Here is a 17,140-nt window from a genome sequence, read left to right as displayed (position 1 = left end):
ATTTCTTTCCATGGTGAAATGGACTTGTTTTAGGGGCTGATCTATCTCATACTTTGTATTGGAAAAGTCTTCTATCAATGTGTTGACATTTTGACATCATAAGACCAAGACGACGCCTGCAACTGATCAACAGTACCTCGCCATTGCAAGACTTCAAACAGGAAGTTGCCACTGAGCTTAGAGTGCACAGAGTATCAGCAGGTTGCAACAGACAGAGAGAGAGAGAGACGCATAGAAGTGGACGTCCTTGGAAATTCAAATCCAAAACCTGTTCCGAATTTTGCTCTTCAGCTCCCTGTTACTTTCTGTGTAAGTTGATGCTGGTGGGGAAAAAAAGTTTCAAAGATTGTTTGATATCAGGACAAATAAAGGCAATCCCACAAGAGGAATAAAACAAACAGCAAAACTTGTTTCGAGTAACATTTGTTAAAATGGGAAATTGGGTTTAATGGAAACAAATTTGGAGATGATATTTTAAGGCCATATTTTTTATTTTTTTCCCCCAGGCCTGAATCACTAGCGGTTTGGCGGCTTGCGGTTGCGTCGGGACGCCATCGCAGCCGCAGGTTTATTTCCGCTGCCCCGCTGTAGTTACTTCCGAGGGACAAACATGCACTTAAGATGATTATTTCAAGCTCAGGTCAATTTGAAGTCACCTCCACCTATTTTTCAATGCGGTCTTGGTCGGTGGATCAGAATATCATATGAAATCTTCACACAGTTTGGGACGGAGGCTCACATTTCACCAAACGTCCGGCCTCCCCCTGCATGTCCTCCACTCCTCCACCCTACCCGCACGGATGACCTATTTAGCAAGAATTCTGCTGGAATCTCCAAGCGTGATGTGGAAGGCTCTTGGATTGAAAGCATCCAAGAAAAGGCGGCCTTATTGTGTCCAAAGCAGGAAAAAAAAGGCCCCATTCCTCCTCCATTCATTCTCACCAATTGTCTTTCATCGGCATGTGAAAGTGCACTTCATCGCTCTCTTTTGGTACATCGGTACATTACGTAGGATTTGGCTTGGAAGCAGTCAACGAGAGATTGAATACAGTTTCATTCAACATAATAATAAATAAGCCTGCGTGCGCGGCTGGCTTTGAAATTAAAGCGAATTTTTTTCTGGAAAAATCTCATTTTCACCATCCCTAATAGATGAAGTACATGATGTTATTTCAAACTATTTTAGCTTATTTTTCCTTTACAAGGTTTTGTTTTATTTCCCCTGATATCAAACAACCTTTGGAGGTTTTTTTTGTTCTCCCCCCGCCCCCAAGTATTAACTGGCAACAACTTCCATGTAAATAATAGAAATATACAAATTGTTTTCATTACAGATCATGTGAAAATAAGTATACTATATTAAATGGCACAGGGTGTCATTTGCCTTTCATGTGCTCTGCCTTTGGCTGGCGACCAGTCCAGGGTGTACGCCACCTCTCCTCCAAATTCAACTGGGAAAGGCTCCAGCTCACCCACGACCCAAATGAAAACCAGCGCAATAGAAAATGAACGCACGCATAAATGTCACAGTTTAAAGTTCTGAAATAAACAGGATAAAATGTTTTTACAGTTCTGATCGTTTCTGTCACAGATGCTGTTCGATCAAGCTCAGCATTCAGTCAAGCAACAGTTGCAGCACTTTGTCAAAGAGTGAGTGGTCTTCATCATTATGCACAAGCCAGTATTATTATATTCGTGTCAACTAGGGGTTGAACCGACTAATCGACGTGTCGACTTTGGCACTCCGCAATGACGGTTGTAGCTTGAGGTTGACCGAATTGCCACTCACATGTTTCGGACACGGACACCTCGGTAGCGGGTTGCTGTCGTAAGCGAGCAGCGGGGCCCCATCAATGTGTAAATATATGATTCAAAATGAGTATGCAAGTCGATCCCGAACTGCTGTATAACAAGCGCAAGTGCTATGCGCACACGTCTGAAAAGGCTAACGGCACATGACGAGCAGTTTAAATGCTCATGCCAGCCGTCAGCAGTCTTTTTTTTTTTTTTTTTTTTTCTTCCCCCCCCCCCCCCTGAAAAAGGGGCAGAAATAGTCAGATAACAGAAAATTGACTTGGTTGTTGGCTTTCACATTTGATGGGTAGACGGGCATTGCAGACATACAGTATAACTAACATGTTTACAATGCATTCAAAAGTCCTATTTCCACGGTACAAGACAGGTGTGGCTTATTTCTTCTTTAGGGACGTGCGCAAGTTCAAGGAGACCAAGAAGCACTTTGAGCGTGTGCGTGAGGACATGGAGATCGCACAGGTGAAGAACGCGCAGGCGCCCAGAAACAAGGCTCACGAGGTAGAGGAAGCGACTTGCGCGCTCAGCGTCTCGCGAAAGTGCTTCCGTCATCTGGCCTTGGACTACGTTCTACAGGTGGGAAGTTGAGCGTCTTTATGCGTCCGTGTCTCTTTCTTTCATGTTTAAAGTCGTGTTACGAAGGGGGTTTTAAGTATCTATATGCGCCTTTGTCTTTCGTTGATTTTTTGGAAATCCTTGAAATGAGTTGCCTTTCCGTGCCTATTTCCTTGGTTAAAAGCTGGTAAGAAAGGAGTTGGATGTCTATCGGTGCCCTTGTCTCTTTCCTTGACGTTTAGCAGTGAAGCAGTGTTACAAACAAAGTTATACGTCAACGCTAACACGCCCGGGTCTCTGAAAAGGATCATGTGTCCTGTGTCTGTCTTCTCCCTGCAGATCAATGTTCTCCAGGCCAAGAAGAAATTTGAGATCCTGGATGCAGTGAGCCTTGTTTAAATTCCACACAGACATAACATTGTATAAATATACATATGTTGTATACAGTAACATATGTCTCCCCTCTCCAGATGCTGTCCTTCATGCATGCCCAGTACTCCTTGTTCCAGCAGGGCTACAAGCGCCTGGAAGAGGTGGATCCCTACATGAAGAAGCTGGCGGCCGATGTGAGGAAAGCATCCTGATTGTTTGGATCAAAACAAGAGCGATAAGCTTTTAAGCTAGTGAGGATTGGCAATAAATGCTACCGTACCCATACCATCGATCCATTTTCTGGACGGCGTGAGCAGCGGCTCATTGGCAACAGGCTAATTTCAGCGCGAGTAGAACGAACAAGCACATTTGGTTCGTGACTAATAAAGCAGCTTTCTTTACCTTCCTTTCAGGTGGATCAGCTGGTGATCGACTCGGCCATGGAGAAGAGAGAGTTGGAGCACAAACACGCGACCATCCAGCAGAGGGTGAGTGGGTGTAATGCCGGGAAGCAATGTGCTGTCTTTTGTATGGCTTTGCAGAGTCGTGAATTGATGCTCGACACCGGGGGTGCCATTGACCTACTGGAAGGGTGCCGGTTTGACTGCCAGTCCTTGACTGATATGTAGTGATGCTGTGACATGACAGAGTGAACGAGACAACTTAGAATGACTTCCATGATATATTTCTGCTCCGGCAAGTCTCTTAAGACTCTCGAGCTGGTGCAAAATTGCAACATCTACTGCTATCTGAGTAGTGACTAGGACTATAAGAAGAGATCGATATTCTTCAGTGTACTGTCACTGGAGTGGTGACCTGTAAATTCCGTAAGTGACTCTCCAGCTGGCCACGAAGGCTCCTGCCTGAATTCTGACCAGAATACAATTCAGAACTGACTTTCCAAGTGATTTGAAAAGCTGCTCTCCGATTACTGAATAGAACCGGAAGAAGAGCTCATATTTCTCCAGTGCATGCGTCATTACGTTGGCTACCTGTGAGATTCAGAATTGACTCTCGATGTGGTCCAAAATGCTGAACTCGAGTCAAGTTTATTTTTCTAGCCCTTAATCACAAAAGACTCAAAGGGCTTTCATACGGTCACGGGCGTGCTGGAGCCTATCCCAACCGACTCCGGGCGAGAGGCGGGTTACACCCTGAACGGGTCGCCAGCCAATCGCGGGGCACATGGAGACAAAAAAAACAACATTCACACCTACGGACAATTTTGGGGAATGTGGGAGAAAACCAGAGTACCCGGATAAAACCCACGCAGGCACGGGGAGAAAATGCAAACTCTACATGGGATTTGAACCCGGCTCCTCAGAACTGTTGAATTAGGGATGCTAACCGGTCTATCACCGTGCTGCAGCTTCACAGACGCACAGTTGAAGGAAAAACTCCAAAGAAGAGATGGAGAGATCCCCCTTCCGGGATGAGCAGGCTGCGATGGCTGTTGAGCGGGCAACATTCATCACACACTATAGCGCCGTACAATGGAAAGTGGTTCTTTCTCAGAACCTGTTCCGGTCAGTCAATGCAGAATAGAGAAGGCGCTGGAATCTGGGGGCTTCTTTTTGCCTCTCAGAGTGAAAGAGATCGTGTTGCGCACATAGCTTTTGAGCTGGAACATACGAAACGACTAAGTTGGCAAAATGGGAGGGTACTAAGCCATGTAATATTTGATGAGTACGTAACAAAAGTGGACCGACCGGGAGCCGGTATTGAAGTAATACCTTTTTCAAAAGGCTTGCTGCAGTGTTTTGTACTCACTGCAGGCATTTAACATTTAACATTAGACATGGGAAGACCAGAATGCAGTACGTTACAGCAGTGGAGCTGAGAGGTAACGAATGCATTGACTAGGATCTCTGCATCACTGAGGTGAAAAAAACAGTTTGGGTAATATTCTTAATGTGCGTTTGAAAGGAGAGAGTTGAGTCAAATATAATGGCAATATTCTTTGGGTAATGGTACTTTTGTCAAAAGGCAAGAGTGGTGTCCATAAACACATGCCTGTGTCTAGCAGGGCTAATAATCAACAACTCGGTTTTCTCCGTGTTAAGAAACAAAATGTTACGGGACATCTCAACGTTACAGTTAGTTAGTTTGAAAGGCATATGTATAGCATACCTGTATGTATAGTTGGGTGTCATCTGCATAACAGCGAGAGCTCATTTTATATGTGCGTATGATACCGCCGTGCGGCAGCCTATCAATGCTGAGCAAATGATGACCACCGATCCCTGTGGGACTCCCAAATCCTGCAACTCAGTGCAATGCTCAGAGGTCACATGATCATGGATTACACGGTGTGTTCTTCCTGAGAGATACAGTTAGATGTAAAGCAAGAAAGTGCTCGGGGAGTCCTATTTCTCGAGTGCAGGCGTCACTGTGCTGGCTCCCCGCCCGATTCGGAATTTACTCTCCACCTGGCCCAAAATGCTGCTGCCCGAGTACTGAGTAGAACTAGGAGGAGAAGTCCTATTTCTCGAGTGCAAGCGTCACTGCTCTGGCTCCCTGTAAAATTCCAAAGTGAATGTTGATTAATTGCCCTGCGATTGGCTGGCGACCAGTTGAGGGTGTACCCCGCCCGCCTCTCGACCCGAGTCGGTCGGCCGCCATAGGCTCCGGCGCGCCCGAGGCCCTAGCGAGAAAATGGATGGATCGATGTTGATTTGAATTTTCTCGTCAATGTGCTTCTCATGTTCTTTCTTCTTCTCCTTATTCCTCTTCTGCTGCTGCTCTCAGACGCTCATGCAGGTGAGTGCATCCAATGTTTCTTTTCTACCCCAAAACTCCACATATAATCTGTACACGAGGAGGACGAATCCTACTTCCAATTCCTGGTGATTGGCTCGGAGGGAATGTTTGATGACACGCACAAATCGTTGAGGTTCCCGCTTGTTTCATGGAAATGTTTGCTCACCGGCTCTCTCAGGACTTCGCCTATGAAGACTCCAAAGCCGAGTTCAACGTGGACTCGCCCAATGGCGTGGTGATGGAAGGATACTTGTTCAAGAGGGCCAGCAACGCCTTCAAGACATGGAACAGGTGAGACAAAAGACTCCAGATTCCCCCTCTGGAGGTGGCCTAATGTTTCCTTCATGTCTTTCAGACGCTGGTTCTCCATCCAGAGGAGCCAGCTGGTTTATCAAAAGAAGCTCAAGGCAAGCGCATCTGTAAATGTTCAATCCTCACAAACGTGGCCGAGTCTCACGAGCCATTGTGTCTGTGGACAGGACTCTCTGACGGTGGTGGTGGATGACCTACGTCTGTGTTCCGTCAAACCCTGCGAGGACATCGAGAGGAGGTTCTGCTTCGAGGTGGTCTCCCCGACCAAGTAGGACTTTTTATTCAGTGGGCTATGAGTACTGAGTAGAACTAGGAGAAGTAATCCGATTTTGTCACGTCACGCTTCCTCTAGTTGGTGTTTCCTTTTTCCTGGCAGGAGCTGCATGCTGCAGGCTGAATCGGAGAGGCTCAGACGAGCTTGGATTCAGGCGGTCCGAGCCAGCATCGCCTCGGCCTACAGGGAGAGTCCTGACGGCTTCCGCAGCGAGGCCAGTCACACGCTTTACATCCGTTCAGTCACACTTTAAATCCATCCTAGAACATGCTTACATCCATCCATCCATCCATTCAGTCACACGCTTTACATTCATCCAGTCACATAATTTTTTTTTTTGGGGACATAGTCCAATCACATGTTTTCATCCAATAAATCCCAAATCTGTAGTCACACGCTTTACATTCATCCAGTGACATGTTTTACATCCACCCAGTCACACGCTTTACTTTCTTAGTAATGTACACGAGACCTGTGGTTCTCAACCGTTGTGACCTTTGGACCCACATTTTCTTATTCTTATCTTAAGTCGTGAACCGCTTTAACACATTTACTGCCATTGACGGCTTTAGAAGTCAAATATCCATGGTAACTTCAAGGGCTGGCAGTGATTAATAGAAGTTCCAAACTCAAAAGAAGCTCTTTTGTTTGAAAATAGCTTCTGAAAACACATTTATGGTATGTTATGTTGTTAAATGCCGTCAAAAGCATATTGCTAGCCGGAGGCTCAGCTGCGCTGTATTTGTTTACAGAGTAAACTAGTGGCTAGAGTGTTAGGGAGTTACACTTCCTGTCGCTTACCTAATATATTCCGTGTGGGAATTTAGTACAGCTCTGGACTGTAGTGGAAAAATCAAAATACGTGTACATGGAATTTTTTACCAGCTGTCTGCGACCCACCAGTATCCGATACACATCTCGTTACAGATGTTTTGTGGACTGCTAGTTTTGACTGTGTGTATTGTGTGTTGTATAGCACCTGGACAGAGCGGCCTCACCGTCCTCCAGCAGCATCGACTCGGCCGGCGGCCGTGACGAGAGCATCCTGCAGAGGATCCTGCGCCTGCCGGGCAACCAGCAGTGCTGCGACTGTGGCCAAGCAGATCCTCGTTGGGCGTCTATCAATTTGGGGATTCTGCTGTGTATCGAGTGCTCCGGCATCCACAGGTCTTTTTAATAAATATTCTGCATGTTACTTTCACAATGTAAAGCAGTTCCTGGGTGTCTTAATAACATGTCCGTGGTACGCTTTTGACAAAACGGCAACCAGTCTGACAAATCTGTGAGTCCGGTTGGCATACTTGATTATTTCTGAACATATCTCTGCACACTTTGGTTTCGTCTGCTACTCGGGACCCCTTATTTGATTGGCTCACAACTTCAAAAATTAAAAAATATCAATCAATAAGCTTGTACTGACTGAAATTCCGTGACGTTTCAAACAGTGTCACTTGCCGTAAATACTCCACTTAAATGGTGCAAATGAAACTGGCGAGAAGAAGAGAAGAACACTGGGCAGTAGAATAGCACTGCACTGTGATCATCAACATTTTGTTTTCTGACTGTATTTGCTATGGAGGATTTTAGAGGCTCTCAAAGTGCTCATTCCATGATTTTTTTGGTTTTGTTTGGTTTTTTCCAAATTCCACAAAGATGGCGGCCATGTTGCTAGTCCAAATACCCCAAGGGTCAAGAATTTGTGTTTTAGGGGCGGATCTGTTTTGTGCCGTGTGCCAGCCCTCCTCTCGCCCCACGCACTGTTGCATATTCATGTTGCGTCCTCCGTGTCACGCAGTAGACAACGCGGCATCAGCCGTTGCCGGGATACTGCCCGCTGTGTGTGTGGAACTTGAAAGGATTAGCATGACATTAGCGTCAGTGTCCTGCTGAGTGTATTTCCTCAAAGTGATTAACTAATACCTCGTTGGTTCCGCCACAATCCGCCTGTCTCACTGAATTGTCGCGTTGTTTTTTGGTTCCAGAAGTCTCGGTGTTCATTGCTCCAAAGTGCGCTCACTCACGCTGGACTCGTGGGAACCGGAGTTATTAAAGGTGAAACACTGAGCAACTACCATGACTGTGAAGAACAAGCCCCACACTGACGAGAAACTCACTCAGCCAACGTTGTACACGCACATAAACAATGGATATCAAAAGTTGCGATCGGACCATGAAAAAATCTTTTTCCACCATTATTGTGACCTATATAACCTGAACAACTCAATGGAAAAAAATAAATAAATAAATAAAAAGAAAGAAATCACTATTTTTGGGAGAAATAAACAATAATGTTGATAATGTTGGTGTAATGCAATTATTAACACATTTCAGTAATTGGTCAGTCTACACTTCGGAACAGGTTTTAGTTTATTAGTCAGTCTGTATACACTATACAGTATATGTAAAAAATCAAATATTGGATTTTTTCAATATTTTTGCTTGAGTTTTAAAATTGAGCGAAAAGAAAATGGCGGAGAAGCGGAAAAAAGGCGGCCGTCACGGCGATGGTTGATGGCGGCTCTTTTTGTATCGCAGCTGATGTGCGAGCTGGGCAACGGCGTCATCAAGCACATCTACGAGGGCTCGTATCACGAAGGACAAGGTGCTAGGAAACCGACGGCGACCAGTTGCAGGTAGGAGAGGATGCTGCTAAATCCAGGCCACAACAAATTGTGCACCTGACCTGACACACCAGGTTTTCACATTAGACTTTTCTGTGGACAGGTCTTTTGGATTTTGTTTCAAAATAAATGTACACATTTTTTTTCACTTTTCACTTTCTCATTTTAACATTTTAGTGTTAGACATTGCTAATCTAATCAAAAAAAGAATAATGTTGATTAATAACCTACGGCCTGGATTTAACACCCTAGCAAGAGTGACTTTTTCTCGGCAATGCTCGAAGCCCACCAAAGCCGTTGATGATGGTCCTCCAGGCAGGAGAAGGAGGCCTGGATTAAGGGCAAGTATGTGGAGAAAAAGTTTGTGAAGAAGCTGACCGCCACGCCGAGTTTAGTCAACGGCGACAGGAAGACGACACGGCGCTGGAACGTTCAGAAGTGTCGCAGGCACAACAGCGCCACCACGGTACCGAAGACATGGCGGAGGTACCGACAGGAGCCACGGAGCACTTCTCCGTCCAGCCTCTTCTCAGGTTCCTGCCCGTCATCAGCCTTGTTTATGCCGATTAGTGGTTTCCGTTGGGCGGGCTGATGAATGGATTCTTATTGTTCAATCTGAGTTGATTTGTCACAACGAGGTTTACTCCTCCCACACGCGTTAAACATTTACACACTTTTCAAAGTATTCCTTAGTAGTATTAGTATTGGTACAATATGAATACATTAATACTTTTTGACTTATTAAAATATTTCTTAGTTCTCTCCAGGGGTGTCGAACAGGGGGATCAACTGAATTCTTAATGAACATTTGTCATTGTCATTCGATTTTTCTATCAGCGAATGGGAAAATAGACATAAATTGGAAATCTTATTTTTTTCAGTGAATAAAGAAATACAGTAGAATGGAGCCTACCCGTACCTACAAATCATTCTTGTTTGACCAATGACATCTCACCTCCTTGTTTTTTAGTTGCTGCCAAGTCTCGAAGAGAGTCCTTGTTTTGTCCCGATGAGCTGGACTCCCTTTTCTCCTACTTCCACACAGGCTCTGGACCTCGAAGTAAGTCAAAGGTGCTTAGCATGACAAGCAAGCGCGGAGCAAGGGCGTTGCGACACAGACTACTACTACTTCCCTGCAGTGTGGAAGGAAAAAAAAAAAAAAAGCAAACACCCATCAAGGTTCAATTGTAATCTCACTTATGGAGTACTTCATCACCGTGCTGCCATATTGCACTTGTCAATTAGTTTGTAGATCTGTGCATGTGGTGCATATAGCAGAAACATTGCCAACCACAAATACCAGACACCTCCACGTTGACAGTTTTGCCAAACATTTCAGTATGTGCCTGTTATATCAGAACCCTCGTGTGTTTTAGCCAATTCCCATATTGTGCATCGAACAACACTGCATCTCTGCCTACCTTTTGGCTTTGTGACATGATAGCCTTTAAGACGGTGGAATCCGTCCGCGGTTTGACAATAGTGGATCTTCACAAACGAAACTGGGTGTGGGGGTTTTAGGAAAAAACTTTTTTTTTTTTTTTTAAAGGAATCCTAAGTTTTCAAGAAAATGGTTGCCAAAAAAAGTCATATTCCAGTAATTTTATTTTTACATTTTTTTTTTTTAGAAACAAAAAAAAGTCCCATATTGTGCATCGAACAACTCTCCATCTCTGCCTACCTCTTGGCTTTCTCATATTCGTGTTTGTTTGTAGTCAGGGTTTACATGAGCGGATGTCTGCAATCATTGCCGACTGCAGGCCTCTGAAGCCCTTTGAGACTCTTTTGTCTGTGCCTTGAATTGAAGTGGCAGATCTTCGCCTACAACTATTTGTATATAAGCTATTCAAAAGTCCCTTTTACATTCTATAAAAGTATTTCCGTATTACGTTTGGATGCGCACATGCATGGAACGTGTCCACTGTGCCCTAACATTGTGCCGCGTTGTGGCATTTCTTTGTCCGCGTGCAGGCCTCAGCAGCGATAGCGGTTTGGGCAGCACCGACGGTAGCACCGACTTTTTGGTCACGGGACCAGCAGTGGACAGCGTGACGGAGGAAGGTGAGGGGACAAGAATCACTGCAGCTTGAACTTGCGCTCTGATACCTGTGACTTGACTTGACAAAAGTCAGAATCATCAGAATCGCACAAGGAATTTGTCTCCGGCAGTTGGAGCCGCTCTAGTACGACAACAGACGGTCAACCGACAGAGAACACTTTGGAGACAGAAAGACATTGACAAAAAAAAAACAGTCACTGAGCAGTAAAGGATTGCTAGTTATCTGGTAATGCCGGTACATAATTATTATTATTTTTTTACAATTGTGCAAAAAGATGCAGAGTCCTCTAGGACTTAGAGCAGTACGAATGACTAATCCGGTGCAACAATCCGGTGCAAAGGGCGCCGAGACTTCAAGCGAGTAGCACGATAGTCTGGGACAATGTTGATTGTGCAAATGTTGCAGATACTCCTCAGTCAGTGTGCAAATGGAGCAGATGCTACTCTGGCTTGAGTGGCCAGTATATGCAAATAGTGCAGCGTGGCGAGACTACTACAGTGAGTGCACGAGTAATATATCATTACATTACAACGAACTCAAGACAAAAAGACCAAAAATTGCCAGCATGTTGCAATGGAATTGTAGCTTAGCTGTTTAAGAAGTTGATGGCAAGAGGGAAGAAGCTGTTGCAATATCTGCTAGTTCTAGTTTGCATTGATCGGTAGCGCCTACCTGAGGGAAGGAGCCGGAAGAGCCGGTGACCGGGATGCGGAGCGTCCGAGAGGATTTTGCACGCTCTTGTCTTAGTTCTGGCAGCGTGCAAGTCCTCAAGGGCGGGTAGGGGGGTACGACAATCCTTTCAGCAGTTTTGATTGTCCGTCGCAGTCGGAGTTTGTCCTTTTTTGTAGCAGCGCCAAAGCAGACTGTGATGGAAGAACACAAGTGTCCTTTTCAAATCTGCAGTAGAAGGTATTCAAGTCGTTGGCTAGCGTGCTATTGACTTGGACTTGGTGAGTAAAAGACTTGGACATGACCTAACTTGAGACATGATGACTGGTTTGTTGGTCATTTTATCATTATCACTATTCACGTGTGTCGCTACTCTCGGTCGTCAGAGTGCGAGGCGTCCGAGGACTCGAGCGGCGAGGCCGAGCCGGACACGTCGGACCCGGAGGACGCCAGGTACCTCCACCCCGGGGCGCTCCTGTACAGAGCCGCCAAAGCTCGCAGCCTGCCCGTCATGGCCGAAGCGCTGGCTCACGGCGCCGACGTCAATATGGTAAACAAGGACGACGAGGAGAAGACGCCCCTCATACAGGCTGTGATTGGGGTGCGTACTAAATGCAACTTTTTAATGCTGATTTTTTTTTTTTTTTTTTTTTTGGGGGGGGGGGTTGTTTGCATTTCAAATACTTTTTCTCAAACTACGGACACAATTGAATTTGTTTTTTGTATTTTTCCGAGTTTTTATTTGCTTTGCAATATCAAAAAAAATCCAATTCCAGCGTTCCCTCGTTTTTCGCGGTTATTGGCGACCGGAACCCCCCCGTATTCGTGGATGTGTATGTGGGTACCAGAATGTTTAAAATATGTCAACAGTATTTATACTTTACATATTTGAGACAAAGATTACAACAGTATACGTATTTACTGAAATCTTGAATTATACAACCTTATACAGTCATGAATGACTCACTGTCTTTTCCCTGCAATCCACAATGCCAATGCAGCTTCCATTTTCACAATTCTCTTACGCGGAGTTACCACACGCTTCGCTTCCTTGTTGAAGGTGATGTTTGCTTCTTCTTTCTTGATGTAGCGCACTGTAGATTCATTCACGCCGTAATGGCGTGCCACAGATGCATAACTGCATCTGCCCCCTTTGCTCCAATCATCATCATCTTCCTCTTGGGCGCCCCGGAGGAAGCTTTCGCAGGGGCACAGCTCTTAGGCGGCATCGTAAGGGCTTGCTTAACGCATCAAAAAAATGATGACTTAAACAAAAAAAGTGATTGCGAACACAACAGCGTGGACGAGACTGGCGAGACACAGCGAGGGAAGATGCTGAGTTAGGCCGCGATGATGCGCAGCCAATAAGCTCACGGGATCAATCCACTCGTGCTCTCATTGGTCGATGTGGCACCGGGAACCAATCACGCGCCTTGTATGAGTGCCCGGACAGTACAGGCGTGTGCAAAGCCTCTGAGTCAACTCATCTCTTTGTGTGGGATGCAGGGAAACAATGCCTCTTTCTGCAATATGGCTGCCGATAGGGCTGTATTTTTTCGTTCTTTTTTTTGGGGGGTGAAAAAACCCGAGAAGCACTGAAGCCGCAAAACGTGAAGCGCGAAGTGGCGAGGGAACACTGTATTAATAATTTTACACAATTATTTAATTCCATAATTTGGCAGTAAACTTGGAAATTTTGAATGTAGTTTTAGTATCATAGTAAGCCACCGCTATTGGCGGAGGATAGTGAATGAGCTCTCCCACGAATAGCGAGGAATTGATGCCCCCCCCCCCAAAAAAAACATTTTCATAACACAAACTACGATCTAATAACATATACTGATATACTGTATTTTCAAACTCCTCTTAAAAATAAATGACTTGCTTATGATTTGATTAAAAATGTAGCAGGGCAAAAAGATCTCTATAACTTCCGCTAACAACCCTGGCTAAACTTGGCTCCTCCCATACATACATACAAATTCTAGCCTCTCAGGTGAGATGTATCACTTTAACATACTTGTAAGCAATTACTGCTTTCCTATTAGCAGGGCTTTGGTGGCATCTTAGGGCATTACAGCAAGAGTAAAAAAAATAAGATAAAAATGCTAAAAGTTGACATTTTCAGCGAACACCTGAGGGGAGGTTACGCTAAAAAAATGTGAATAGCAAACTATGAAAAGGCAGGGGTTCAGTGTATTTAGTATTGTTTCGATAATTCTTTGTAAAAAATGTGTCCTGTGTTGATTGAAGGGTTCCTTGCTAGCCTGCGAGTTCCTGCTCCAAAACGCCGCTGACGTCAATCAAAGAGACGCGAGAGGGCGGGGTCCCCTGCATCATGCCACCCAGCTGGGCCACACGGGGTGAGTCCGCAGCGGATGCTCGCACGTTAGCCGAAAATAGTAAGTCTTATAGCAAGAATAATATATGAATACATTCTTATTTGAAAGTATTATTATTATTATTATAAACCTTTCCATCAAGTACCACCATAACGTAGTACGCCCAAGTGTTCATAAAAAACGAGGACGGTATTATTCCGAAATGAAAATTCGACCTGTATTTATGATGTAAGCCATTATGTGCCATTATGCTGGTTTGACAGCAACAATATAGGAGAAGAAAAAAAACGATACTTCATGATTTCAACTCAAGTCAAAGGAAATGTACTTCAATGTTGGAAAACAAATGATTCAAGATTAAATGCAAATGTATTGTCCTTCGAAGTTTGATGCAGCCGAACTGTACTTTAAAAGTTATATGACAATTAAAAATGTATTGTTGGATTAAACAAGCTTTATTCTAATATGTTTGACTGTATTTCGTGTTTGTAAACGTCGTATTTACTTCAGTGATTCTTTTGCATCCCACCCGAGGGAATCCGCGTACCCCTAATGATACTCCTCCTACCACTCTTTGAGAAACACCGCTTGCCCTACAGTGTTATGCGTCACGAAAACAGAGTCATGACAATTCAATAGACTGTAATAGTTTGCGCATCAGAATAATTCAATGTGCCATTGTGCTGCTCATTCTGGTGTGTACGCCTTGGCCACCAGGGGGAGCATCCAGACATACGCCACTTAGATTTGATGACGGAACACCGAAAAACCAAGCTAAGTCGTAACCAAGCAATTGTTTTTGAGAGCATCAAGAATATATGCCTGTCTGCTTGTGTTTCAAGGTTTTTTAGAACTATCATGATACAACGCTAGTTTCGCTCGCCCGTCTATGGTCTCTCGTATGATGTCTTAGCATTAAGCCAGTGTACTTTTAGAAGACAGTTATGGGCTTTTGTTCTCTACCCATGGTAGGTTGCTCCAGTCTAAATGTGAGGGGTTAGCCGTGAAGGCCCCCTGATTAAACGCGACACTCCCGTGTGCTTTCAGGCAGGTGTGTTTATTCCTAAAAAGGGGCGCCGCCCAGGGCAACGGTGACGAGGACGGCCGTGACCCGTTGAGCATCGCGGTGCAGCAAGCCAACGCCGACATCGTCACACTGTACGTTTGAGCTTTTAAAAGCAACCTTTCTCACCGGATTCGGATGAGACGTCATGGCTAAAAGAAGAATGAAAGCTGCAAGCAGCTCTGAACCTCTCCGTTTATTGCATTTGATAATTGCTTCATTAATTAAAATGTAAGTCATTATAATTCATACAATTCAAAATATAAGTTAACTGTTTAACAAGCACATTTTAATTTGGTTCCAAAATGTGTATAATTGTATTCCATTACATTACTGGGATGAAATGTGTTACGACATTATTGTTGCTTTTGGAAAACATCATGATTACAATTTTAGTTGCATTCAAAAAATAGCCACATTTTTTTACATTTTTACATTCGATCATATTGTATTCATTGTGTAAACGACAAACGTGTGGTTCATTCCAAAATAATAATCAACGGTTTTAGTTCACATTTTTAGAGGAAACATCCAAGGGTCCTGTTGATGCATTCATTCAAAATTCAAATAATCCAAATGTAATCAAATGTAACTAGTGATATGACTTGTGAATGAATAGTTACAATACTATTACATGTTCAACAGGGTCACTTGTAATAGATAGATAATCCGTTTCATCATTCTTCCCAATGTTGTCTATGAATGACGAGGCCTGATTTATTTAAAAAAAAAAAAATAAATGATGCTAATAATAATAATAATAATCAAACAGAGCCCTCGAGCACAACAGTTGTTAGAGTTGTGATGTCCGGCACATTCACTCTGCTGTGTTGTCGCCGCTTAGGTTGCGACTGGCCAGGATGAACGAGGAGATGCGCGCGTCGGAAGGAGGCTTCGCCCAAGCAGGTCAAGGCAGTGAGCGGCAGTGCAAGCGACGCATTCACATAAATATCATGTCGGGCTCCGCGGTGTTGAGTGGTTTGACAACATCGTTAGAAAAATCGGAGCGTTCTGAACTCCTGTTTACACGGATGTAGCTTCACTTAGCCTAGCCTAGCCTAGCTTTGACATTGTGATTTTCACAATTTAAGCGCTCCGAGTCATCTTAAAGTTGACATTTTATGGAAAATAGTTTTCTGGGGAGGCGTCAAAGTCCAAATGTAAGCGGTGTTAGCACAGATTAGCATTAGCTAAAAGCATCGCCAGCGTTAGCTTCTGAAAATAGCGTTCTAACGTTCGACGAGGTTGTCGACGCGGGGCCGGGGGCTGTTTGCGTCGGGCCCGTGTCATGCGCCACGCCGCTGCGTTCTCGAGATTCCAGTGCATGAATGTTCGCTAGTGGCTGCAGCCGAATTACGCTCGTCAATTCACGGAGCGGTGTGATGCATGACATGAGCGAGCACAATTTTCTGTGCTGTGTCCTATTTATTTCATCAATCAATCAACCAACATCATTCTTAACAATCTCGTAGTAGTAGTGAGCAATGTGCTCTTTTGCAGGATGTTCGGTTGAACAATAGAGATGCAATTTTTTTAGATATAGTTTTGTTTACATTTTATTTTCCTGACCACACACACACACACACACACCTCTATTCTATTGTGATGACACATAAATATCCACATCCAGTGTGTACTGTGTTTAAATGTCAAGTCTCCTCAGGAAGCTGTTGGATTCACAGTTAGAATTCAATATTTAACATAAAAGCAGCTGGGCATTTATGAATTTTGATTTCAAATCATTCCCGATCACAGAGTTAATCAGGAAAGCCTACAGAGTGTTGTGCACACAAAAATGTTTTTAACACTTCATCTTTCTGCTCCTAACTCCGTGCTGTCTAGCTTTTTTGTTAGCATTAGCTTTGCTTTTTAACCCAAGATCGTGGAAATAAACAAACGTGACTAACTTCTTGGTGGTCCTTCACACTGTTACTGTTTCTAACAACTTTCAACTGCACTCATAACCACATTAAATAACCTTTTACTGAACCTACAAAAAGGTTGTGTTTGTGTGCGTGTATTCATGTTACTAATCAGAATCAGGATCATCTTTATTTGCCAAGCATGTCCAAAAAACACACAAGGAATTTGTCTCCGGTAGTCGGAGCCGCTCGAGTACGACAACAGACGGTCGGTCAACCGACAGAGAACACTCTGGAGACAGAAAGACATTGACAAAAAAAACAGTCACTGAGCAATAAAGGGCTAATAGTTATCTGCTAATGCCGGTACTTTTTTTTTTTGGACGATTGTGCAAAATGATGCAGAGTCCTCTCGCACTTAGAGCAGTTCGAATGACT

At 44.2% G+C, this 17,140-nt stretch overlaps 1 protein-coding gene and 1 long non-coding RNA gene across 13 annotated transcripts in view; one reads left to right on the top strand and one right to left on the bottom strand.

Moving 5' to 3' along the window:
• Positions 1 to 17,140, top strand: part of LOC133474171 (arf-GAP with coiled-coil, ANK repeat and PH domain-containing protein 3-like) — a 35,103-nt gene that overhangs the window by 15,440 nt on the left and 2,523 nt on the right. For 3 of the 12 annotated variants that reach the window (XM_061765599.1, XM_061765587.1, XM_061765608.1), the window contains 18 exons: positions 1,592 to 1,650; positions 2,205 to 2,388; positions 2,707 to 2,751; positions 2,838 to 2,933; positions 3,153 to 3,227; positions 5,678 to 5,790; positions 5,855 to 5,906; positions 5,979 to 6,079; positions 6,188 to 6,299; positions 7,062 to 7,252; positions 8,068 to 8,137; positions 8,621 to 8,718; positions 9,022 to 9,239; positions 9,677 to 9,766; positions 10,678 to 10,767; positions 11,822 to 12,036; positions 13,689 to 13,798; positions 14,825 to 14,935. In XM_061765599.1, coding sequence (XP_061621583.1) covers positions 1,592 to 1,650; positions 2,205 to 2,388; positions 2,707 to 2,751; positions 2,838 to 2,933; positions 3,153 to 3,227; positions 5,678 to 5,790; positions 5,855 to 5,906; positions 5,979 to 6,079; positions 6,188 to 6,299; positions 7,062 to 7,252; positions 8,068 to 8,137; positions 8,621 to 8,718; positions 9,022 to 9,239; positions 9,677 to 9,766; positions 10,678 to 10,767; positions 11,822 to 12,036; positions 13,689 to 13,798; positions 14,825 to 14,935 — 2,030 coding nt within the window. The other 9 variants (XM_061765665.1, XM_061765632.1, XM_061765646.1 and 6 more) reach the window with 8 other exon arrangements.
• On the bottom strand, positions 9,158 to 12,597 carry LOC133474211 (uncharacterized). Its single transcript, XR_009787414.1, has 4 exons — positions 12,403 to 12,597; positions 11,439 to 11,629; positions 9,662 to 9,839; positions 9,158 to 9,294 (listed from the first exon to the last, which is right to left on the bottom strand). It is a non-coding gene; the product is annotated as an uncharacterized LOC133474211 (long non-coding RNA).

This window comes from Phyllopteryx taeniolatus, chromosome 1 (assembly GCF_024500385.1).
Source record: "Phyllopteryx taeniolatus isolate TA_2022b chromosome 1, UOR_Ptae_1.2, whole genome shotgun sequence".
In the NCBI taxonomy this organism is placed as follows: domain Eukaryota; kingdom Metazoa; phylum Chordata; class Actinopteri; order Syngnathiformes; family Syngnathidae; genus Phyllopteryx; species Phyllopteryx taeniolatus.
Note: the sequence above shows the minus strand (reverse complement) of the source record. Positions and strands in the feature narration are given on the sequence as shown.